The 25,318-nt window shown below is 38.2% G+C and overlaps 1 protein-coding gene across 5 annotated transcripts; it reads left to right on the top strand.

Moving 5' to 3' along the window:
* The first annotated feature begins 1,263 nt into the window (after positions 1–1,263).
* Positions 1,264–19,480, top strand: TMEM196 (transmembrane protein 196). 5 transcript variants are annotated; one of them, XM_040549521.1, is made up of 5 exons: positions 1,264–1,671; positions 11,633–11,689; positions 13,519–13,773; positions 15,617–15,690; positions 18,078–19,480. In XM_040549521.1, the coding sequence occupies exons 1-5, from the start codon at positions 1,525–1,527 to the stop codon at positions 18,082–18,084; spliced, it is 540 nt and encodes a 179-aa protein (XP_040405455.1). In that variant the 5' UTR covers positions 1,264–1,524; the 3' UTR covers positions 18,085–19,480. The 5 variants fall into 5 exon arrangements, with proteins under 5 accessions (XP_040405455.1, XP_040405453.1, XP_040405454.1 ...); XM_040549519.1 differs by having other exon boundaries at positions 1,264–1,689; XM_040549523.1 differs by having other exon boundaries at positions 1,648–1,685.
* The last annotated feature ends 5,838 nt before the right edge of the window (positions 19,481–25,318 follow it).

Genomic DNA, 25,318 nt, shown 5'->3' with positions numbered 1-25,318 from the left:
ATGTATTGCATATTCTCCTGCACATTGGTGTTCTGTCTCCTCTCGTGACGGTGATTCAATGGATGTGTTTTCAAAACACAAGACACAGGTTTTGGAGTCCAAAGAATGAAGTCCAGTCACAACCCTGATATTTTATGCTCTAGTCTCCAGACTGTACCATCAAAGTAGTGGATATGTCTAGACTACCCTTCTGGATTCTAATGCTTGGATGTAGGATTTCCATAAAAGTTAAGTATTTCAGATTTTTGCGTACAGGGAATAACCCCCTAGAGAATAAAGAAAAAGTTGGAATGCGAATAGAGAAAATTTGGTAAATCCTGCATGATGTTGATGCTTTGGGGACAGAATTGTTTAAGCAGCACTTTTGCCCTGTTAAGGCTAACAGTTTGCAGGTTGGTTATCAATATTTAGGAGAGCCAAGGTTCCAGAATCACTGTAATGTGTTCCCATGTTGTGCAGCACATCTGGGTTTTAAAACAGCAGGGTGACAAAGCATTCCCTGAACCCGAGCAGCAGAAATAAAGATTGATACCAAGGAATCCAGGATGGCTCAAGAAGTGGCTCTGGATCTCTTGCTGTATTTTGCTTTGCTGGTCATTTGCATTAGGACCGACACAGTTCTGGCCGTTGTCAGAGTGACAGGACTGGCTACAGATGTTGCCTAATTTGGCAGCAGTGCTTTGGAAGAGAACCGAGAGTTTTGCAGGGCTAAGACCTGCCAGCCTCCAGCCCTTGTGCTAATACAAAGGGAAGATAGACTTCCTCCTGGATCCTGACAGCAGAGCCTAGGAGGAGGGAGGCCTGTGCACACCCCATGGAGGGGGCTCACTTTTTAGGGACACGCTGCCTGGGGGCACCCCGCTTCCCACCGCAGCCCAGGGGGCTCGGGCCGGAGGAGGCGTGCGGGGTGCCGGGGGCAGGACGGGAGGCAGGTGCCGTGCCTTGTGCCCTTGGGGCGGGGCTGCCGTAGCGCCTCGCCCGTGCATTGGATCCAGATTCATACATAAATATCACCGGGGTGGGCCCCCACACCCCTCAACCCGGGAAAAGGGTGGTGGGGGGGGGGGGTGTTAAAAAAAAAAAAAAAAGAAGGAATAAAAAAAAAAAAAATCCCAGTGAGGTCATTTCAATGAGAGCGCAGGAGGCGATGAGCCAAGGTCGACTCTTCTGGAGGAGGCGCAGCCCCTGAGCGGCGCGGTGCTGCATACCGCCGCGCTGCCCAGCCGGCCGCCGGCGGCGCCCTGTCCCCGTGCCCGCCGCCGGCCCGGCACCTTGGAGAGCTCCGCGCCGCCGCCGGGCTCGTTCCTGGGCTCGTTGCCGGGCTCGCTGCGCGTTGCTGCGCGGGGACGGGGCTGCCCCGCCGCCCCTCGGCAACCCCGGCGGCCGCGGATGCGCCGCTCCGCCCCTGCTGCTGGCGAAGGAAGAAAAGTTTGGGGGGCGACTTTAGGGCCGCCGGAGCGGCGGAGGAGAAGGAGGATGCGCGGTTTCGCCGGCTGATCGCGAAGGAAGGATGACCGAGGGAGGATGTGCACCAGCAGCCAGATCATCGGGAGCCTCCTGGTGCTCTCCGTGCTGGAGATAGGGTTAGGGGTGTCCAGCGTGGCCGTGGGGGCGGTCAGTTTCAGCCTGGTCCTCACAGAGCATAAACCTCAGCTGGGAGACTCTTCTCCGGTATGGAGCGGGGTGTGTGTACGTTAGCCATTTCACTCTCTCTTTAACTCTTTACGGTGATGATCAGACCGTGCGAAGGCACCCTCCCCTCCCTCCCTTCCCCTGCCTTCCCTTCCGCGTGTGCATGCTGCGCCGGGAGCCGCGCCGGGTCCATTGCCGATATGCATGGGGAAGAGTCTGCATGCTCGTGGGGCTGGGGGGAAAGACGCGTGTGTGTGTTGGGATAGGGGGGACACCCTTCTTGCTCGCTTTTTACCTTGTTTTGATTTTGCTGTAAACGATTGAACTTTCCGTGAACCCCTTCTCACACCTGGGGAAGCCCAATGCCTCGAATGCTTCCAGCATTAAGGAGCCTGGGCCATAGCTTGTAATCTTTCAGTTGACTAGGAGCTCTGTTTTTAAAAAAGAACAGCCCTGTCCCTTATGACTAGACTGTCAAAAGGTGTTTTAAAATAATGAATGTCAAGGCTTTGTCAGCTGAGCTCTGAGCCTTTGGAGGAAAAAAGCAAAAGAGAAAATGGGTGAGAAAATGAAAGAAATGTTCTAATGATCTGGGCATCCTGAGCTTCTAGCAAAATGAATAATAATAATAAAAATAAAAATAAAGTACCAATAATGGGTTAATAGAAGGAACAGGTTCATAACACAGCAGAAGCATGTTCATATCAGTGAACATTTCTCACTTCTCAAAAACCTTTATTTTTTTCAGTTCGAGATAAACATGTTTCTAGGAAGCATTTTCCTCCAAATGGTTATTTATATTTATGAAACAAAGAGTAGGAAAAATCGAATATTCAACCTAAACATGAGTGGGCATTTTTGAACTCCAGCGCTGTTTTGGCCAGCTTGGATCGAACAGCAATATTTCTAAAAGCATTGTTTGCATTGCTTGAGATAAGATGTTAAATGCAACAAACTCATGGTTATTCATCAGCATAACTCCTGTAATTTACAGATTCATTCTGACAAAGTGCTTCATGTAATATTCTCACTGCCAATAATTATTAATTATTGACAACAGTCATAAATATCTGTAGCAGTACATAAACATATGATTCTGCACTGCAGAACAGGTAGGCGAATAGGAGAATGAAGACACGATAATATAGGACACTGGCCAGCAGATAATGCTATTATCAAAATCAGTTCAAAGGAGGTTTCCGATCATTGCTGATGAAGAAAAAAGATTACTTTAAAACGTGTCTATCCGAGGATTTAATGACAGGGGGTAATATCCTGGGCTTCAGTGAAGGCAGAGAATCCTGACCAGTCAGTGCGATCTGATTTTTATGCAGTGATTGCATTTTGTGACAATGCAATCACAGCTGATCCCATTTCATGACGATGCACATTTCCTGCACAACTGCTTCATTCTTTTTTATGGTTTCTGTTACCCCACATAGTTTATACTAGTCACAGATTAAGATCCTATTACATTAGATGTTGGTTCCAAGGACTTTACAAGCAAAGCAAGAGACAGATGCAGGATTAAAGGAGATAAAGAAACAGCAAAGCAAAATTGATTGGTATAACAGGTGGTTGCATTAACACACCAGCAGTCTGGCTGATTTCGAGCTGTCTGTAGGTAGAGTTTTAGAGAGGAGTAAGACAGAGGACAATGAAGTGATTTTGCAGATGTTTATAGGAAGTTCTCTCCATATGTGTGTGCAGAGTCATGGAAAGGAAACTGAAGGGACTTGTTTGAACGTGTAACAGGTGGGTGGAGGATGCCCACAACCAGAGTCAGCAGAGGCAGGCATCAGCTGTTAGAAACTGAGCAAACAACAGCACACTGGGTAGGCAGAGAGAGGACACACAAAAACCGTACAGTGAAAGCACGTATCTTATTTTTCATGTAGTTGAGGAAATGAGAAATCACAGCACTGCGCAGACTGGGGTGACACCGTTATAAAGGTTTCCTTTGTGTTGAACTTTGATCAAATTCATCACCATTGTGGCATCCTTTTTGTACCACTCCAGCAGTTCAAACTGTCTGTAAGGTTGTGTTCTTCTGTCTAGAGAACTGGCAGTTAAGACAGGATAAGAAAAGGGCCACAGACTTTCTCCAGGGATGTTTAGGGCCATGAATAACTGTGTCCAAATTAAAATGATTGGAGGAAGATTTGTTTGCACAATCCTCAGAATTGTGATGCTGTGGAAATGGCATAACCCACCTTTCTGCCCACTGAATCCTACACTGAGCTCATGTTGGCTGTATTAAACAATATGTATGCACTATATGTATATATATATCAGATATATATCTGATTCACTTTCTTGAATCAAAGTTTCCCCTCGAGAAATAAACAATGAGGAAAAGAGAATAAAGGAATAACTGCTTCTTTGACATGTTAGGATGCAAAACACTGTAGTTAAGTTGAACAGTGTCATGTCTCCTCTAGTAATTTACTTGGAAATATTCTAAAAACTTTTAACCCTATTTTACTCTTTACTTAAGTGGGTGGAACTCAGCAGAGGCCCAAGTTCATAAGGAAATAGATAAAGATAGCATCACCATGGAAACCCTAACCTGGATTCCTAACATTTGGGAATCTTAAAATCATGCACATTCTATTTGCTATATTTGCCTTCCTACGATGGCTTCTATTTGATTTGATTTGTTAGCTTTCTTTTTAAGAGTTTTCCTTGTTTTCCTTTTTTTTTTTTTTTTCATTTTCTCCCTTCAGCCAGATAATTTACTAGCATAACTAACTTTAAGGATGTGAATCCCACCCATGGAATTAGAGATACAAGTGAAGTTAAGCATGGGCTGAAGTGCTCTGATCATTGCATGCTCTGCATTATACATTAGCAAGCCAGGGAAAGTGGAGTAGACAACAGTGAAGAAATTGAAAGCCTAGAGAATGTCTACATCAAAAATGCACGGAAATGGGAAAACATTTGTTGTTCTCATTGGATTTGAGCTAGATTAAGATGCTAAGAGTTGTTTAAAAAGTAGCCAAAAGAAAACAGCTAAAGGTGAGAATGACTTCTTAAATTATCTAGAACATGTGGAGACAACTGACTGATTTCTTTTACATCATATGCCGTCTTTTAAAAAATTTCCATGGCTACTAAGTTAAAAAATGATATATAACTCCAAAAAATCTTAAGATGGATGTGTTGTTGCTTTCTGGATTTTCTTTATGTTTTGTTATGATTGCATTGACATGATCTACTCCACAGGCTATATTCAGTGTCTCCCAGATTTCTGTAACCAGAAACTGAGATATAGTTCTGAAATCTGTTGTTCCAATTCAATTATGTGACGTACCATAGAAATGATCTAGCCCATGAGCGTGTTGAACCACTATCACCAACACAGCAAGAATGACAGCCATCCATTGGAAAGGCTTTTGTACAAAGAAAAAATCAGAACATAATCTTTCAAAACATATTCACTGATATTTTTTCAATGGCCACATACTTTCCCATTTATATTTGGAACATATTAGTCACTATGATTAGTGTCTATATATTTACACACACATATGTACATGGCTCTAGTTCTCATTTATTCTGCAGTGGTGAATAAATTATTGCTATAAACAAGACTCTCTCACAACAAGAAAGAAAGAGAATGAGACAAAAGCCACATCTTAGTCAAATATGCCATCTATTTTCACTCAGAAAAGAAATACCTGATGATTCACTTCTGGCTATGCCCCCCGAGAATGATAGTCTCTTCCCTTATAAAGACAAATATCTAAATGTGTTTAACTGATGTGCATTCTCTGGAAGTTTATCTGTCTGTCTGTCTGTCTGTAGGGGCAGAGTTACTATTCCCATGATTTGTGATTGTAGCACTACGGAATTCTTCCTGCCCATGAAAAATCAGCATTTATAGTTTGGCTACAGAAATATGTTCCAAGTTGTCACTTGAAATACTTGCTTTCAATTACATTTTTTTTTAATATAGTACTTGAAGGGAAATCTTAAGGTTCAGTCAGTAGGGAACTATCCCAAAGCAAGAGCATTATTTTGGACTGTTAAATCAATGTTGGTGGCCTAAAATTTTAAAACATTCATTTTTTTTACATCTAGTTTTTACTGCTGCCAAGTTTCTTTTGGAAAAGAACAGTCAAACTATTTTTTCAAATGAACGCACAAAAAAAACACATTATTGTTCAGCATGCAGACAAAATGCAGATGTGATCCTACTTTATTTTAACATGTGCATTGAATTTTCATCAAACTGGCCATATTTCTGACTGGCTCCTGCTCCTAATGAAATGAATTTCAGCACTGTCAGTGAGCTCGGTAGAAACTGGAGAGCGTTCTGTACATATACACGAGGGAGGATGTACCAAGTGTGGCAGCTGCTTGCCTTGTGTGGAACCAGGACATTTCACTAGAGCTCAGGAGTCTTTCAGCAGGTTTTCTTTATCATTCAGACCTTCCAGAAGCACATGCCGTTCTTCAAGCTGGCCTCTTCAAGCAGACTTCTAGTGCCTGACTTGTATTTAAGAGAATCTGCTGAATATAGATTGACTTAAGCATATGTTAAAATGTTTTGTTAAGACTCTAGTTCACCTACTGCAAATTATTCTTAATTTGTTAGTTTTCAAGAAGCAAGCAATCATGCTCTAAGTATTTAATACAAAATAGCATAGTTAAACATTATTTACTGCTTGTTATTCTAAAGTAAATCCTAAACAAGTAAATAAATGTTCTTCTTTTGCGCTGAGAAGTTGAGTGTTTTTCCAGATAGCCAGGGGTTTTGTGAATCACCAATGGCACGTAGACGTTCAGGTCCAGAGACCCACTTCTAAATTTCCCCAAGTTCTTCTGAAAAGCACTTCCCATTTTTAAAGTGTCTTTGAAGGCCTAGAAACAGATGAAAGGAAACACTAATCCAACTCAGATTTGGAATAATTTCCCTTCCTCTATTTCATCAGATACATATGGATGACCTGGAATGCTGGAGAGCTCTATATACAATGGGTTTACTCTGAGTTTCTTTGTCATGAACAATAACTGGCAATCAAATTGTCCTTATATTCAACAGGTTTTCTCTAACATTTTCATCAGTCTCTCCAAAAAGAGTTCCAATAGAGAGTTTTCATTTTCTCAAGGGAATTACACTACTACTTTTGCCTTTTTACCTCCTTAAAAAAAAAAAAAAAAAAAAAAAAAAAGATTTCCTAGGTTTAATATACAGCATAAAAACAGTTCATTTTCTTCTGCATGATGGAAACCAACAAATCTTTGGCTCCCTGCAAATACAACTGAAACTGATTTTTTTTTTTTGATTTTTTTTTTTTTCAGAATACAATTAAGAAAGTCCTCTTTTTTCCAGGAGAAAGTGAATGAAGCCAAGTCTTCTGTTTCAGCAAATATGAAATAGGGACGGATCCAAACCACAAAACTTGAATCTAAATTGAGATTTCAGCCTCCTTACCAAAATTTCTGGGTGTTTGGATCTGAGGTTTTGTTTCAAGACCGTATTTAATATAAAAAATTAAAGCAGGCTCAAAATAAACATTCTCCTTTTCTGGGAGGTCTTTGATTCTTTATTCCAAAGTTCAACAGGCCAAAGGAGAGATTTTCAAATGTGCATATTGAACAAAGGCAGGCACAGACACAGTGTGAATGGCAAAGGGTCCACAGGCAAATAGACTAATGCATCACGTTGCAATCACACTCACACTAACAGGAGGACTTTGACTCTGCTAGGTTCCTGGAAAATCTTCCTGGAAGGGGGACAGAGGCACTCACAGTCCACTGAGTTTCAAAAGCAGTCTAAGAGGCTTTTGTGCTTTGTAACATTTTTTCTTTGTATTTTTTTTTAACCAATCATCCAAGGGAGGTTCTGTTCCTCTCTATTATCAGATGATATATTCAGTTCCTGCCTCTCTGTGATAGTCTTGACATGAAATAACATGTATCATAGGAGGTATGACTACATCTGCAACCAAAAGTTACCCCAGAAAAAAATAGGAATTGCTTGCAAATAGTGATCTATGTAGTTTTTTTTTAAGTGAGATGTTGATCTTTTAGCTTCTTATGAATTTTCTGATGAATCATAATCACAAAAGAAAAAAATATAAAAAATCTAACAGTGAAACATAGCTTCAAGAAGTCCCTCTCTAACTTCTAGGGCATTTTGGAGGGCTTATTCATTTAGCTTATCCTTCATGAAATGTTCTAGCCTTATTCTCAGCATAAGCTGTGAACACTTGAACATTTGATCTTCAGTCTTCAGTGGTATATTTCTTTTCCACTCCTGATTTACTGTATTTAATGTAAGAGTGTTTGCCTTAATTTACTTCAGGTTTGTCATAGTTAGAAAAATTTACTATATTTAAAGAGTCCAAGAGATTAGTAAAAATCAATGGAGTATGACCAATGGTTATCCAAAAAGGAGTGATTCCTCAGCATGACAGTATTAGTTAGTCATGGGTAAAATGCAGCAAAAAGTAGCTCAACTGTTAAAAGTCAAGTTTAAATAATAACGGTATATTGACATGATGAAGTCTTTCAAGATAGCCAAAAATAGACAGGGAGTGGCAAGACAGCAGAGCCCCTGATGGCTGTATTCCAATTGGCAGTATTATAAAAAGAAGAACTCAAAATTAAAAGATAAACCAGAACACAGGAAATTACTGGTACAAAAAGTGATTGTAGCTTCTCCCATCTACTTTTCACTACTGTTGGCCATAACTTCGGAACCCCAGAAATGTTATAGAAAATTACTATAGCACTACCAATAAATAAATAAATAAATAAATAAATTCATTAAAATCCTGAGCCACTAGCTGATCTATCAAAAAGCAATGATCAGTGTCAATCACATAATGTCCCACTGACTTCACAGACTTTCTAGAGGTCTGTATATTGAGAAGCCTGGATAAGACAACTCTGCATGAGCAGTGTCCTCATGCCCCAAGTAATGCTAATATTCTCTTCGTAAAGCATGTTTCCATTCTTTCCAGTGGATCAGAATCTTCTACAGCCTTAGAAAAGAGAGATAAGCATTTTCAAAGCATGGCATGAGGTTTAATTTCCTGACACTGGTTCAAATTCATCCATTGGCTTTAATAGCAAAATGCCTGCTGTCATAAATAAATAACCATACAGTTTTTTGGACAAGCCTTTTCTGTGTGAGTGTGACACACTGGTATCTCAAACAAAAACAAATAATACTGACCCTTTGCTACTGCCCAAATGTCTTTCTTCCAAGATTTTTAGTACCTTCATGAACAGTAGCGCATTCAGTTTTACAACTTTCTTGTCTTGTAGTCATATGAATTATAAAAATTTGGCATAACCTTTGCAAGCTCACAGAGAACAATGTGCAAGAACCAGGAAAATTCAATTTGTCTGAGGTCTCTGTTGAGTTATTTAACTACAGGGCATCTTATTTCCTGTGTGGAGAGAGAGAGAGAGAGAGAGAGAGAGAGAGAGGTACAGAAAATACAGACCCTGACGCAATAAAATATTACTCCAGGTAGTCCCTTCTGATACTTTAACGTCTATGGAATAACAAGGTTACTCCTTACTTTATGGAAGTCAGTATCTTATGTCTTGCAGCTCAGCTTATTCAATATTCTTTGACTTTCAACAGGAAAATATCCTTGGTAACATAAGCATTTGGCACTGTATAATGGTGATTTGGAAGATTGTATGTCCTGTCCTTGAAAAACAATACAGAATAGTAGAACTGCCCACATGGGTGGGTTCTAATGCTAAGGGAACCTGTAATTTCCTTGTTGCTCCTTTGGTCATGTGCAAGACCAATATAACATGTTCATCACAGACTGCCCTACTTTTACCTTCTGGATAGAATAGACTGTACAATGGAAATAGAAAGTCTTCTCCAATTGAAATCAATGATAAAAAATCAATTTATTTTAACAGGAGCAGAATTAGAGCATTTCTTTTTTTTAAAAAAGTGAGTGACCTATTCTTTTAGTTCTGAAGGTAATTTATCAGAAACACATCTTTGGAAATGTACAACATTTTATTTTTAATCTAGTTAAGGTACACTTGTTACAAGTTGAAACTGCTTTTGATGGTATCTTCCAGATCCTTTATATAAACTTTCTATAACTCATAAGATTTTCTTTATACATTTTTTTCCTTTTAATCCTATTCAATCACTATAGAGAGAAATGATATTATTAGTCTGCTTTATCAAGACTGACTGAATAAAACTTAATTACAGCGATGTTCTGAATAAATAATTTTTTTGAGGTTTCTGCATGAATGTTGAAAAATGGAAAGCACTGCGTATGAAAACCATGGCTTGACTTGAAGCCAATCCGCAAGGACAGAATTGGGAGTGAAATATTAAAACTTCACAGAAAGCTTGAGTAATAACATACAAAGCAGGTGTGATAGTTATTAGTTGAAATCTTCTCTACCTGTGGGAAGGGGCAGAGGGAGCCCTTCTTGTTCATTTGATTTTATTATTATTATTCCAACTGGTGAGCTCTAGTAGCAATTACCAGCTGTGCAGTGCATGTCCTGAGCTATTCACTGCCATGACCCAGCCCTTTACATGATTAGATTGGTATTAAATTCACATCCCATGCTTAGTATAGAGGTAAATAATGTACAAAACGAAACTATATTAACTGTGAGGAACTGATTCAATGGCCTAACTCAGAGTAAAAATACATCTCAAGGCTTATGCCTAGCTACATGCATGAACAACTTTGGCTGAAGGGAGATAAACTATGTAGTAAAGCAGCTCCTCAACTGGGATACTGAAGTTGCAAAGGTCTGGTAAGCAAATGACGTACATATGTAATATATCATAGGGACCCTGAAAGATACTGAGAAACTGCTTATTTTTTTTTCTCTTATGTAATAGCCAGGCCTGTTCTGTGACTTAATCCTAAATCAAGGTCAGCTAAAGCTTTTTACTAGAAACACCACCTCAGTGCAAAAAGGATGTGGAAAAATCCAGTTTTAAAACTACAAAATTATTTCCCAGTAGGGGTGTCGGGTTTTCAGCTTTACTGAAAACAAGTAGCATAGTTTTCTTAACAATGGAGTTTATGAGGTATTGAAGGAACTTTTTGACAGTATTGCAAACACCTGGAGAGGGCCTTATTGCTTGCATACAACTAGTGTAGTTCCTACCACGACTGCTCCCTCGGGGGCTGTTCACTGTTTCCCTCGTTGAACTTGTATGAGGAAATAGAGACATCAGAAAACATCTTTGACACAGGTCACTACAACGCATTAAGTTTTATTCATAAGAGCTGGTATGGGGTTGTATGTTTTGTTTTGTTTTGTTTTTTAATCACTTCTTGCCTAATACTTGATGTCACGACTGTCAGATCAGTTTGTGAAAGGAAACTACATGAAAAAGGACAGATCCCTTCACACTATCTCTTGCGGAGTGGGCTATCCAGACTCTGAAACAGTTTTTTTCCTGCATGTTCATTGTAGCCACATCAACAGATGTACATGGTACTTACATTTGCACCTACAGAGCTGACTGACCTGCATTCTTGCCCTGAGTTCCACTGTTTTGAGGACAACGGTCCATACACAATCCCTCAGTGGTTCACACTGCAGGATCAGGGCATTAGGTAGGCTTGAAAGTAGATGAAGTAGGATTTGGATCACTGATTACTACCTTACTAAACTTATTTTCTAAGAAAATAAATTTAAAAAAAAAAACAGTATAAAGATATCTTTATCTGGCACCATTGTTTTTTTCATATTTTGTTTACTCAAGCAGCTTAAAAGTAGGCCTGCTTTCTTTCTCTACTTTTTTTTCTATTTTTATGACTAATCATCCTCAGTCTGCCTTCCCAATCCAGTTTCTTCTTGTATAAGTTTATGGCTGAGTTATAACTTCCTGAGTCATAAGGTTTGTAATAAAAATGCTGACAACAACCATAACCATTGCCTAGCCTACTGTTGTGGTCACCACTAAAGCAACACAGTAGGATTTAAACTTAATGATGAAATAATTGTTTGTTTGTTTGTTTTTCCTTTTCAGTTTCTGCTTTGTGGCATATGTGGAATATTGTGCGCCAAAAAAAAATCTGGACTTGTTGTAAGTTTTTCCAATACATTTATAACACATAATTATTTGAAAGGCATACTTATCTAAGTTGAACACTTTACTTAGGACATACCGTGTCCAAGTGTTTCTGCTAAAAAATCACTAAATATTGCAAGCCAGCAGTCCAAAGAAAACAATCAGCACTTTGGGTTCATCAAGCAACAAAAAGCAGTTTTGAAATGCCCTATTTAGGTCATGCTAATTTAAGCCATATATACAAATTTATCCCTGTCTGGATGGAAAACCTCTTCACATAAATTGATGACAAGAAAGAGATCCTCAGCAGTGGACTGTATCTTCTTTCCTTCAGGAAACCATTTCTTTAAAGTGTGGCATGACTGGGCTACCAACTCAGTGAGGTTGCTGACCAAGTTTGATTTTAGATATTGTTCACTGTTCATGGTTCTTTTTACAATCAGAATAATGAAAAAGGCAGTTTTAAAATGATGATGGATATCTTCTGTTTCTTCTAAGAGTAAGAAGTATAGTCATTTTTCTGACTGCAGCAAAATGGTGTGATTGCAACACAAATCACTGCAGAACTTTTGCCTTTATGGTAAAGACTTGATCTTATTGTAAGTTATAATGTCTGGCTTTAATTCTCAGTCAGCTTGGTTATCCTGCCATGTACAAACATAAGCCATGTAAAATAAGTGTAAGTGTGAAGGGAATCAACATCTCTCTCTTATAATTATTTTAAATATCAATGAGTTACCCTAAACCCTGTTACAATTATGGTCTCATTTCTTAAAGGATATAGATCATACTCCGTTTCTAAAAGCTGTCTGTTCTGCTGGTCTCATGCAATAGTGACTTCCTATTGGACTGCAGAATACAGAGTGAATGCCACTTCGCTGACAAAATTCTCATCTCAGCTGTGTACAGAAGTGGTCTATGAGGCTCCATAAATTGTTTCTACAACAGAAGCGTATATACAAAACCATACTCAGTCACATCAAAGGTCCATCTAGATAAATGTCTGACAGACCAGCAGCATCTAGGGAAGTGAATAAGGCAATCATTTAGCAATAAGGTCTTTCAGCCTCATGTGATTTGTGGCTCAAGGACATCCTGAACCAGAGATGGCATCTTTGTGATTAAAGCGGTGAGGTCTTTAAACATGTCTCATTAATTGCAGCCTGTTTCACTTCCTTGTAAAGTTTCCGGAAACATTTTAACCACATTAAAAATAATAATAATAATAATAAAAACTAAGCAAAAAAATGTAGTCCACACTGACCTTCTGTAAAGCTGCATAGATTTCTGGTTGTTTCTGTTGCTTCTTTGACCAGCACACTCACCTTCAGCATGTTTGAAGACCCACAAAAGCTGTAGGAAGCCTCCAATCTGCTATCAGACTGAACAAACTAGAACTGAACAAGAGGCACAGTCGGTTGTTACACAAAGCAAGAGAAATTCACTGTAAATACATGAGGCATTCACTCCTGAGAATTAGTGAGAAACCGCCCAATAGAAAATTATGACACACTGTCATGTTGTTGTTTTGAATTAAATGCTGGAAATCAGAAGATTTGTGTCCTAATAGTCCTTACATTGTCTAGTTTTTAACACAGGCAACTAATTCTACGTAACTTTATCTTACATGCAACATCAATCTTAACTCTTGGACACCAGAGGGTATTGTATTCCCTTGGAGTTCTGTGGGACCTGTGGGAGTTAAAAAATGAATGTCAGTGAAGTTCATTGCAATCTGTGATGCTATCAAAGTACTGAGTTATGGTTAGTCTCATCTTTTATATGAATGAATCTGTCTCTGAGAAATGTTACTGTGACATAACCTCTCTTGTCTTTCCTGACAGATGATACTTTTTTCTGCCTGTTGCATCTGTGGACTAATCGGAGGAATTTTAAATTTTCAATTTCTTCGTGCTCTGACAAAGAAGTCATCTGCTCTCTATTCATTGCATCTTGCCTCCATGTCTCTTGCATGCATTGGAATTGGTGGTTGCACCCTTTCTTCATGGCTCACTTGTCGGCTAGCCAGCTATGAACAAAGGCGAATGTTCTCAGAAAGAGAACATTCATTGCATCACTCCCATGAAATGGCAGAAAAAGTGAGTTGTGTGTCTTTCTTATTTGTTCTGGTTTCCTTAAAAAAAGCTACTGTATGTCTTAATGTATACAACTGGCAATGGGTGTATTCAATTTTTAGTTATATATGAGAAAGAGTTTCTGGGAAATGAAACGCTGCCATTCTGTGTGAGCTTTATTGTATTGCGTTATATGGGGCTATTTTTAGGTACTGTATATTTGCAGTACATCCATTTCAATGAAGTACATCCATTTTCAACATAATTCCATTGTACAGCTATCAAGGGGTTTAGTTGCTAAATATAGCACTTCATAAATAATTGGAAGCCTTATTAACATGGATTATCATGTATTATACTGTGAAAAAACACAGAATGCTTTCTGTAACAACATCATTGCATGCTTCCAGGATTTAATCAATTTCTTCCTCTCCCAAGTACTCAGCTTATAAAGTAGGTTATTTAAACACAAAAGCCACAGCTCGAAAACCTAGAAGACTAAACCTAAGCACCTAAGACATATTTAGACATGTAAATGAAACTGGGCTGATCTGCAGCAGCACTGAGCATTTATTTCCTTTGTCTGTTAAAATGATGCTTACCGTGGTGTCTCAGTCCATGCTTAGGTGCTGAAACTTAAGATCTCAAAGTCAGGCACGTAGGGACAATAAATAAATAAATAAATAAAATTATTGAAATCAGCTTCTTGGGAGTTAGGGATGTGATTAATTTTCAAGGAGTAAAATATTTACTGACACCCTGTTCTTTACATTTTGGTTTAGCATCCAGTGTTTTTCATTTGAGAAATGACTGGAGAAATGAACAAATGTCATGCAGACTGCCCATCTAAACTGCCATGTGCCAGTTTACATTACAGTTAAGTTCAATTACTGAGACCTCTGAAAAGCAGAGAAAGGATTAATTTATTCAGATTGTAGAATGTTTTCAGATTCCTCAATAAAACACAATAGAGCAACTAATTGTCCATTATGTAAAAATTACTTGTCACTATTCTCTGTTTTATTTTTTTAAATGAAATGAGACAAGCAGAAATATAGAATGAATTCACTTTAGAAAATGTTTGAGACACATTTTTAAAACTTATTTAGTATAGGTTACAACAGTAACATAAAATCTAGTCAAAAAATAAATTTCTCCCTCTCATTTTAAAATGAAGCATAATTCTGATGAGTTACATAGGCCTTGCAGATGGTCTTGCAGATGGTGGGCTAGATCCTGCCTTTCAAAGAGGCTCTTGCCTCAACAAGATGAAGCCCTTCTGAGAGAAAAATGTACAGACAAAAGAAATGGCTTGGCAAGAAAAATCCTTCAATATGCAAGCAAATGCAAACCCTGTCACTTTGGGCAGGAGATGACCATACATAGCAGCAGATCACTGCCCCATTTCTTTGCCTGTTGAGGTTTTGCACACTTAGCTGTGAGGACTGCCAGATGCCCATCTATCTTGGGTGAAGGGCCATGAAGCATGTGCAGAGCAACGTTATTGCACATGCTTAGCGAATGCGGGATGAGCACCACTGGTGGACTCACTGCATGTGTGTTGTAGGATCAAGTATGCATGCATAGATGACCTGATCTGGGACTTCTCAGACCTACAGCCTGTGGGACCGCCTGCTGCTGGCGGGTCTGAGAGCATGCTCAAGGCATGCCCTTAAAAAATAACGAAGGCAACTTAACAACTTAAAAAGTTATGTCAAATTAAGCCCTAATTTATAAAAATAGTTGTAAAGTGTTTTATATATAAGACTATTTTTTATATTTATACTGATATACAGTAATATAGACATGTACTGCATGTGCATTTATTTGTGCTATATTTATTGTATAATTGTTATATTTATATTAGAGATTGAGGGGTATTGAAATAACCGACCTGCCCAGCTGCCCGGTGGTTCCCCCGACACCAGAGTTACCTCCAAGGTACGCTGAACACTAGGGAGCTACCATGTTGTTATGTCACTTCAGGAAGTGCCGCCTCTAAGAGGAAGTCATAGCTTCAGCTAATCAAAGTTGGCTGATGCTGTGACATCTCTCTGAGTCAGGAACAGTGCTTCCAGGTGGTGACATAATTCTACGTGGTGAATGCTGCAATTTGGAAGTAAGTTGAGTATTTAAAATATTCACCCTAGTTACAGACATCCAAATGCTCCGGTTTGGATGTTGCCACCATTAACTCACTCTGCTTCTAACCTTTGTGCTCCTTCATTTCTTGAATTCAGCAACTTTTTTTTTTTTTTTTAATTTGTTAATACTTTTATTTTTGAGGATAGAAATATTGGGGAAAATAAATGATTTTCAATATTTTCTGATATTATGATGGTATTCTAACAGTTAATGTCTTCGGAGGATTCAAGTGATAAAAGCGACAAAAGGAAACATGCACTTTGTCACTCACTCGTGGCTTGCCTTCTGACAGAGCAGTACATTTTACTTGTGGCTAATTGAGAGTTAATATTACATGGTTTTGGTATTATTGTTCCCTTTCCCAACTGACCAATACCTTCAGCTTAGAACCCACAAAGGATTTAGGCACCTACAAACTGGCAGCTGCAGTGCCTTGCTTCAAAGCAGGCAGTCTCCAGACAGGAATCCCAAGTCCAGTGTTAGGCATGCATCAGTTTCCTCTTCAGTTCATGAGGAGAATAAAACACCATGTGAAAGTATCCAGCACCATCACCTGCCAAATGAAGAGTTGGGTGATAGAAAATGCTCATAAAGTTTACACGCCTTCTTTTCTTTGAAGCTTGTGCTTTATTACAGATTATTGATTGGCAAGTCTATTTGGTTTGATGGTCCTAAGCTTACTTTGTAGAGAAGAACAGCACATCCCTTCTTTCAGAAAAAGTGAAGGGAACAATTAAGTCCTGTGATCTATTTTAAAGTGTATCTGGTAAGACCTGAGAGAGGAGGCATCAATGCTTCTACTTAATATGAAACTCAGAGTTTTGGTCTCTGTGTCCCTAGCTATGTATAAATGAAATATTGTGGATTAAAACGGGGAAGTGAGAAAGGGGAAGACTGGAAATAAAGACCAGGCCCTATAATTTCCTTCTCTTTACCAAGTATCTCAGCCATGATACTATAGAGTTAGGGTTTTTCTTTCTGTCTTTCCCTGTCTTTTTAACCCAGTGAATCTTGCTTTACTTTCTTCATAGAAACTTCCACAAGAATGGTGAAAACCACATCCCTTTTCTTCAACATTTCCTCCAACTGTACCTATGAGGTAGAAGAGGTTAATTTTAATCTTCCCATTCAGAAAAGTGCTATTGGTTCCCAAGCAAAAATTTTAGAACTAGCATAACAGTGGCAACTCTACCTCATCTACGTGAATTTTAAAAAGAATAGCCAAAACTGCATTTTTATGCATGCCTATTCCTCTTGGCATAGTCAGATGTTCTTTGGGACATGTCGTTGGACATAAGCAACAGATCACTTTATTTTTGCATCCTGATTCAATTTGGTGAGGGAAAAATAAATAAATAAATAAAGCTTAGAACTGCTTAAAATTAGGCAGTTCTGAACATAAACTCCACATGGCTTTGCAGCCTTGAAGGTCAGAGAAGTGCTTAATGAATGTAGTCATCTGCAGGCTTAGACAGCTGCTAAGTAGGCATTGTTTGGACCGCAATCTGAGATTTAGAAAATCTAACTCCAAATAAATCTTGTTTTAGGTGCCTTAGGATTCTGACTCATGAGCAGGTCAGCTTACTTTGGGATGACTCATCTGCCACTTGAGCAGCAACTGCTGAACTGCTAAAATTGTAGGCTGGCATATTAAGGGAAAACCAAAATCAGTCCCACCCCAAGGCAAGCAGTCTCCACTCAGGCGTCAAAGCCCTTAGATCCTATTTGGATCTAGACCTTCATGCCAAAATGTCTGTCCCAGCCAGCATCAAATGGCATCTGTCTGTAGTATGTCAGCATGGGAAAAAGGTTTGAACAGAAATGAAGACTTAATTACCATCTTTTTCCTTTGTAGATTACTACACAAGTTTGAGTTGAGGCACTTTAAAGGACAACATCACAAAACTTGCGCAGATGCCATCAATGCTGTATATGTGGTCTGAGAGTAATGTCCGACTCAATCAGTGTCAATGAGTTTAGCAGCTTTCAAATGTACTTAATTTATGTAGGAAAAAATGTGGTTCCTTTCTTTTACAGTGACATTTAACAAGCCAAATAAAAAATGTAAAGTTTTTCTGAATATAAAACATTCAGTTTGTTAGGTATTACAACCTTAGTTAACTAAATTTCAAACATCATAAATTAATTGTAGTTTTAATCAATGTTTTCTATTCTTGTTACAGGAAATGACAGACAACCTAAGCAATGGTGGCCCACATCTGATTTATAATGGAAGCGTATACTAAATGATTTTTTAAAGTTCCGTGGAATGAAGTGGTTTTAGAATTTTCTTCAGGAAAAAGACAATTGACTCCAAGAGATTGAGAAAATGGAAGTATCTTAGCTTTTATGGCTCCAGTCACAACTGCAGAACAGCACAGTTGCATTTCCCTTTTAGAAATGTTCAAAATTTGTCTTCTAAACATTTTGCGGATATACAATATTTATTCACTTCCTGGCTATTCTTTTTTTTTTTTTTTTTTTGGTCTGAATAACTTTTCAGAATTGTGATAGTATTTGAAATGGACTTCTCGAGACTATTCTCATGAAGACTCAAAAAACAGAAAAAAGTAATGGAATAATTCAACTGGAAAACTGGACCACATTTAGCCCAGTCACAGGATTCCTGAAGAGAATGGAAGAGGGCAGAGGAAGGATGGCTCAGGGCAATCTTCTTGTCCTCCCCAGTTAACAGCATCTGATGTAATATGATGGCTTCAGATCATGTGGCATGGTACCAGCAATGCATCTGCACAGCCCTCCTCCCCACATTGCAAATGCATCCAGCCTCAGTTTTCCCAGTAGATTGTATTAAAAAAACAGTGCAAATTACTCCTCCAAAATGCTCCCATTTCATATGCAGAGTGTAAATGAACAGCGTGCTGAAAACAACACCAATGTCTTTGTTTTGAAAGACAGAATGCTCTAAGAACGCCATAAATCAAAACCTCAACAATGCCTTGTTGTAAAGAAATTGTAAATATTTCCAATTTGTGAATGAAGTATATTTCGTAATTTGTTCATAAAAGATGACAAATAAAATGAAATCCAAAACAGTAATTTTAAATATTTTTTTCTCTTTAGAAACACCTGTAAGGCTGAACCACCATGCTTGCAGTTTTGCATAACACATTAAAAGGTTCCTAAAGGGATGAAACAAGCTCAGAAAGGAAGTAAGGAAGTTTGAACAGAAGTATTACCAAGGTCAGAACATTCTGGCAGTTTTGAACACCCACAACGAAGTCTGGGGTCTGTTAATGTTCAGACAACAACTTTAACCGACTCCAAACTCTATTGTGGGATCTACTGGTTCATATAGTCACAAAAAATGGAAGATGCTATCTGTAACAGAGCACAGCATAATGTACATATAAGATATTCCTATAGAAACATTTATATGTTATACAGTGAGTTTATGACAGTACTGTAAAGCCCACAACTTCAGCATCAGTTTGAGATGCAGGCATTGTTGATGACTGGCAACATCTGGTGATGTATACCCACATGCCCAGACAGGTGTGAATAGAATCTTTCCTCCTACTGGTCCATGTGTTGAATGGACAGCATGTTGTACAGACACAGTCAATAAGGAATATTCAAAGTTGTATTTTTAGTTGTAAAATAAGCTCCTTTATTATTCTACCCAGGCTGTCTACGGTAGAGTTCAAGTCTTGCCATAAAAACCTGTAGAAATTATGTTAAATTGTTTTGTGAATTTACAAAGTAGAAAATAATATTTAATTCAATTATCTTATGATTTTATAAGTCTTCAAGGGAGTTTTGCATTCCATTACAACATAAGAAACCACTGTTATTTAAGGCTGTCACTTATACTTCATGCAAATTATTTGAATAGCTAAGCTTACGAGCCAAAAACTGGTCTGCCTCATGAGTCTTTCCCTTACGTATCTATCATCTCATCGGGCTTTTGAATCTTCTCTATGCCCCGATATAATAATATCTATTTTAGCTATTGCTAATGAGACTGTTCATCAAGAACATGAATACTGTCATAGCAAGCAAATTTGATGCTAAAGCATCTTTGCTCAAGGAAAGTACTTCCTTTCCAAGGGCCCTCCAGCCATTCGTCTGCTTCCCTTCCTACATTCCACACTGTTTGGTCTCTTTATAACTGCCATTTCCTCTTCAGCTTAATTCTTTTCTTTCTCAGCAGCAGGAAACATGGGCTATATTTGTCCCCAGCATCTGCCCCTTCTGGAGGCACTTTTGCTTCTGTTATGGGCACAGCCTGTCAAGGTATGACTAGTGCCTTAGTGGGTTGGGGAGTTTCATACAGGTTGAAGAAATTCGTAGCAGACATAGAACCAGACGAGATGGTTCCATAAGACTCCCTTCCTCATTGCATCAGCGTAGAGTGTAAAAGGCCCTTATCAAAGAAAAGCAAGAACAAAATAAAAATGACTCAGAAGTCCACCTCAGAACTCTCTGGTTAAGGTTCCTCTTTATCTCCGTAAGACAACTGTAGAATCACAGTTCGTACAGAGGCATTGTGTGACACCTCAAGTCTAGGAATGGTAGCTTCAGATCCTAGACTGGTTTAGAATTGCAGTTTGGAATCTGCTCAGGAATGACGTGAAAGATCATAACATAAACCATTTACTTGTCACAAACACTTAATTTCCCAGCATGGTAGTAAGAGTATGTGATGGAGCAGGGAAATAGGTAAATCTTCTATATCCAACATAGGGTAGTTCAGGGCAGCAGCCGCTATCTCATGCTTTGGAAAGGAAAGGATAAAACATTTCCCAGGCTCACAATGCTTGAAGCCTCACTGTAACTTAAGAAATACACCCTGCACCACTTCTGCTATTTTTCACAGGGTGCTGGAGTGAGAAAGGATAAATCTGGGCCCCAGAGAACAAAAGATAATTTATTATTATTATTATTATTTTATTTTATTTTATTGTATTGTATTTTTTATTTCTTTTGGTTCCAAGTTGGTAGAATGCAGAAAAACTGGCTGGTTCCTGTATTAATAAAAGCCTTGAAAATGCAAATCTGGAATTCAAGAGACCTATGAAAAAATGTCACAAAAAAGACTACTCCTACCTTAGTCATACAAAGACAATCAAAATTCTTAAAATCAAAGTAAATTACTATAATATATGAATATGGTAGGTAATTCTAGGAAATGTTTCAGTGCAGTTCATGAAGTTTTGTTCTATAATTGCTTATTGAGTTCAAATGTAATGGAAACATTTTCTGAAGGTTTTCATTTCTGGTGCAGTTGAAAGAATACTCATTCCACTTATCCAACTATATAAACAACAGAGGTTTTAATTTTCAGAATGTGACCAGAAAACACACTTACACCAATAGCTTGAAAGCTGGGTGTGCAAATCCATTTTAATCTAAATAAGATGAAGCATGTATTGGCTTTGATACAGTTATTTCTGATTCCTGCGGCTGTGAAAGCATATACTGGCTCAGATTCCATCAGAGATATTCAGCTGTTATTTAATAGGCCAAACGATCTAACACTCTTCCTGAAGGGGGTTACTTATTGAACTTTGTGTATAGGACTTAGCTGGTATGTCCTTAACGTGCATCTTTGCCTATATTTTAGGCTATGCTTGGCATTTCATAGAACTTCAGCCTATGAGAGCACACATGTTTTGAATTTACAACAGTCAGCAGTTCTTATTCCAAACTGTAGAGAAAATAAGCAGATCAGCACATATGTTAAAATAATTTTCTTGCACAATATTTAATATATATTAATTGCATTAGGACATATGAATATCCCTTCAGATGGTCTGGGAATGTATGAAGAGTGGGGAAAGACAAATTCAGTGTAAAATGTATATGCAGTAAGCCATAATCACTAATAGTCGCATTTATATTGAAATTTTCCTTGAGATTGTGATTTTGAAGATAGATTTATAAAAAAAAAAAAAAAAAAAAAAAAAAGGATTAAAATGGCTTAAGCCATCTTTACTCATTTCAGGCCCCACAGAGACTAAGGGGTTAAAAGAGGATTTTTATAATTTAAAAGCTCAAAGATATCTAAAAGCAGATTGGTATCAGACTACTGTATCATTGTAGACTTAAATTTTCTTCCTAAAATTGTTCTAGCTAGCTTTTATTTCCTGTATCAGAGGGACATCTTCAGCTCTGGTATAAACTTCCAAGTTCCATGAGGTTGTTGTACTGCATCCAGAGACAGATTTTGAATAATATTTTTAGAACTTGTACAAGGGTTATTCAAGTGGACTCACAATCTCCAGAAACTAAATAAATAAATAAGGAAATAAATAATAATAATAGTAAATATTATTAATACTACTACTAATAATAATTATTATTATTGCTACTACTACTACTACTAAAAACCGATTTTTTTTTTTTTTTTGTAAAACAAAATTTGATTGGATTGGAGATGTGATACCCACCTAGTTTAATATTATCAGCCTGAGGAACTCTGAGTGAACTCTGAGTGATGCTCAGGAAGACCTTTTTTCCTCCTAATTATAACATTGTGGAAATACAATTCAGTGTTCTGACGGAAAAGAGTGAACTGGGTGGGATGAATCAGTAGCTGGAATTTCAGCAGAAAGTTATGTGTCTGGAGAGACTTGTTTGGCTATAGAAGTGTGGTTCTGCTTCAGAAAGGAGCGGCTTTGATTTGGAGCAAAAAGTCCAGTGAGCTGCACCAAGGTCTCTCTTGTCATAGCTCATAGTCAAAGAAATGACTAAGACACAGGACAGACAGACCTATTTCTGCCAAAGAACTAATGATAAACTGTGCAGAGCAGCCTCCCAGTTGCTCTGTGATTCCCTCAAATGAGACCTGATCATATATAAAATTAGCATTTTTTGTTTGTTTGTTTGTTTTGTTTTGTTTTGTTTCCTTTGTGTTATTTCTGTTTTGCTGTAAGGTTATTTTTATGTCCTTTAACTGCTGAGTCACAGCAGGTTGCTTTAATGATTTTCACATCTGTGTAATTTTGCTTTGTAATTGGTGGAAGGTTTTTTTTTTCCAGAGATCCCTTCTGAAATCTAGTTTCAATCCTGCCACAATCTGCAACATGAGTCCCTCTAAATATATGTGCAGTTACGGTATGTTGAACAGGTCGACCATGTACACGAATTCAAAGTGAGTCTGCATCCACAAAAATAACTGTCGTGACAAAGTAACATAATGTGCAATGGGAACACCGTAGGAAGGCATGGAGGAAGAAGGATCAGAAGCACAACTGAAAAAGCCTTGAACTACAAAGTGTCACTACAGTTCTGCATATAGTTCCACTGATAAGAAACAGGCTTATGAGTCAACACAACTTCTCTTTGCATGCCTAAGAAAGCAGGCATGGATCTAAAATGAGCTAAGAGGCATTAGGATTTCCTGCTCACATCCAATTACTAGTAGCTAGTGTGAGACACATCAAATGATGTAACTGAGACCAATAACTTGTGCAGCTCCTCCCACACATCATTAGGCAACCCCTTTATTCTCTCCCTCCCACTTCATTATAGTACAAGCTAAGAGGTCATGTCTTGTATCTTCCTTTATCTCTTCCCTTCTGTTAAAATACAACTGTATCCTTTAAAGTATTAAGTATTGAATAAATTCTTACCTCCCCCATCCCAAAAAGGCAAACATAGATCATTGTCTTCATTTAACAGACTATAAACTAGGCAAATATAAACCTAAACCATGAAGTCCAACCAAACAGACTAAGAACTTTTAATTCCTGTGGTTTGCTACACTTACTGATACCATAGATGTCTTCCTCTGCCAAATAGAGGCATAAATTCCAGGAATGCTAATAGCTAATATTTTTCTGAGGACTATTTATTAGCTGTGTACCCTGGCACAGTATGTGTGTCAGAGCTCCTTTGGTAAGCCCTACACATAAAGGATGGTAAGCTAAGATTGGTACCAATACTGTGGTAGCAGCAACAGAGATCTTGATATGGTCCAAGTGTTTTGGATCTAAACCCCACAAAGAGCAGGGAATTCTGTATGATGACATTCATGCAAGGGATTGTTTGTTTTCATTTTATAACTGCTAAAAATAGCTTATAAAAAAAGATGAATAGTGCTGTTAAGGTTGTAATATAAAACATTCAAACATGAAGAAATACCAGAACAGATTTTTAGAGTAGAAGGCACCTGTTGACCAACCATGTTTTCCTTTTGTATAGGTCAAGACACAATACTTCATCTCGTAATTCTTATATCAATCATATAACATCTGTGTGACCAACATATATTTTTAGAATGAAATCTGCTCTTTATTTAAAGACTTCAAAAGATGGAATCTATCACCTCCCTTATTCCAATGAGTAGAAACTTTCCCACTTTAAAGTGATCTGTTTCTATGCAGAATTATTTGGCTTTATTTCCCAGGCACTGGCTCTCATTATACTATTGTCTGCTAAATTAAGAAGCCTTGCAGAAATTGGGGTCAAGTCATGTCTTAACCTTCTCTTGGGTGAGCTTCTTAAATTCCCTCACTGTGGGGCAGATTTCCAGATAGCACTTTTTTTTTTTTTTTTTTTTTTTTTTTATAATTTCTTTCCTAAACCCTTTCCAGTTTTTCCATATAAACTAATTCTTCCTTTCCTGTGCATATGAATTATGACACTATGTTTGACTAGTTACCCCATTTATCCCTGTCTTACCAAAATTACATTGAAACAACAACCAGCAGGCTAAGAGCTTTCATCTCATGTCTTTCTCTGCTTAGTTTTAACTAAGTTTTAACTTTGTTTAACTTAGTTTTAACTTTGTGCTACAAGGACTTTAAAATTGAGAAAAAAAAATCATACTCTCTCAGTTCTCTTCCCCCCAGTTTCTTCTCAGACAATTGGCTTATTTTACCCCTAGGAGTAATGAGGAAACTAAGAAATTTCTTTATGGTTTAGAATCTGTCTCCTTCCCTGACTTCTGTCTATGGATAGGCAGATTTTTTATCTGAGTTTGTTTCAGGCTAGTAAGTTTACTTTAATACCGATGCCTACAGACCAAGGATATCAAAAGGTTTACATCACCCAGTAAAGAATTTTGCAGAATCCCCATAACCCTCAGACACAGAACCAGTGACAGGGTAGCTGTGCTAATGAGGCACTCCCAACCTGAGTTAATTAGCCGTGCTGAGAGTAGGGCTGACACCTGCACACAGAACCACACACATATGAACGTGTCCCTTCTGCACATGGCAGATCTCCAGTACGGTAATGCATTGCATGGCACTAGTGCTTCAAGCTCATGCTTAGCTCTACACACACAGACAGCTCTCTCTAGCTTTCAAAGCAAACTGTCAAAAAATGCTGAAAGCCTACATGGAGATTACATTTCCATCTGTCAAAAGATAGATGCTTGCCTGATGTTAAATGGCTTGCTCAAGAGGGGATGCTCTTTCTTCCCCCCTCTTATGATATACTTTAGCTTTTTCAG

Source organism: Cygnus olor, chromosome 2 (assembly GCF_009769625.2).
Source record: "Cygnus olor isolate bCygOlo1 chromosome 2, bCygOlo1.pri.v2, whole genome shotgun sequence".
Classification (NCBI taxonomy): Eukaryota; Metazoa; Chordata; class Aves; order Anseriformes; family Anatidae; genus Cygnus; species Cygnus olor.
This window is presented reverse-complemented; position numbering and strand designations above follow the sequence as displayed.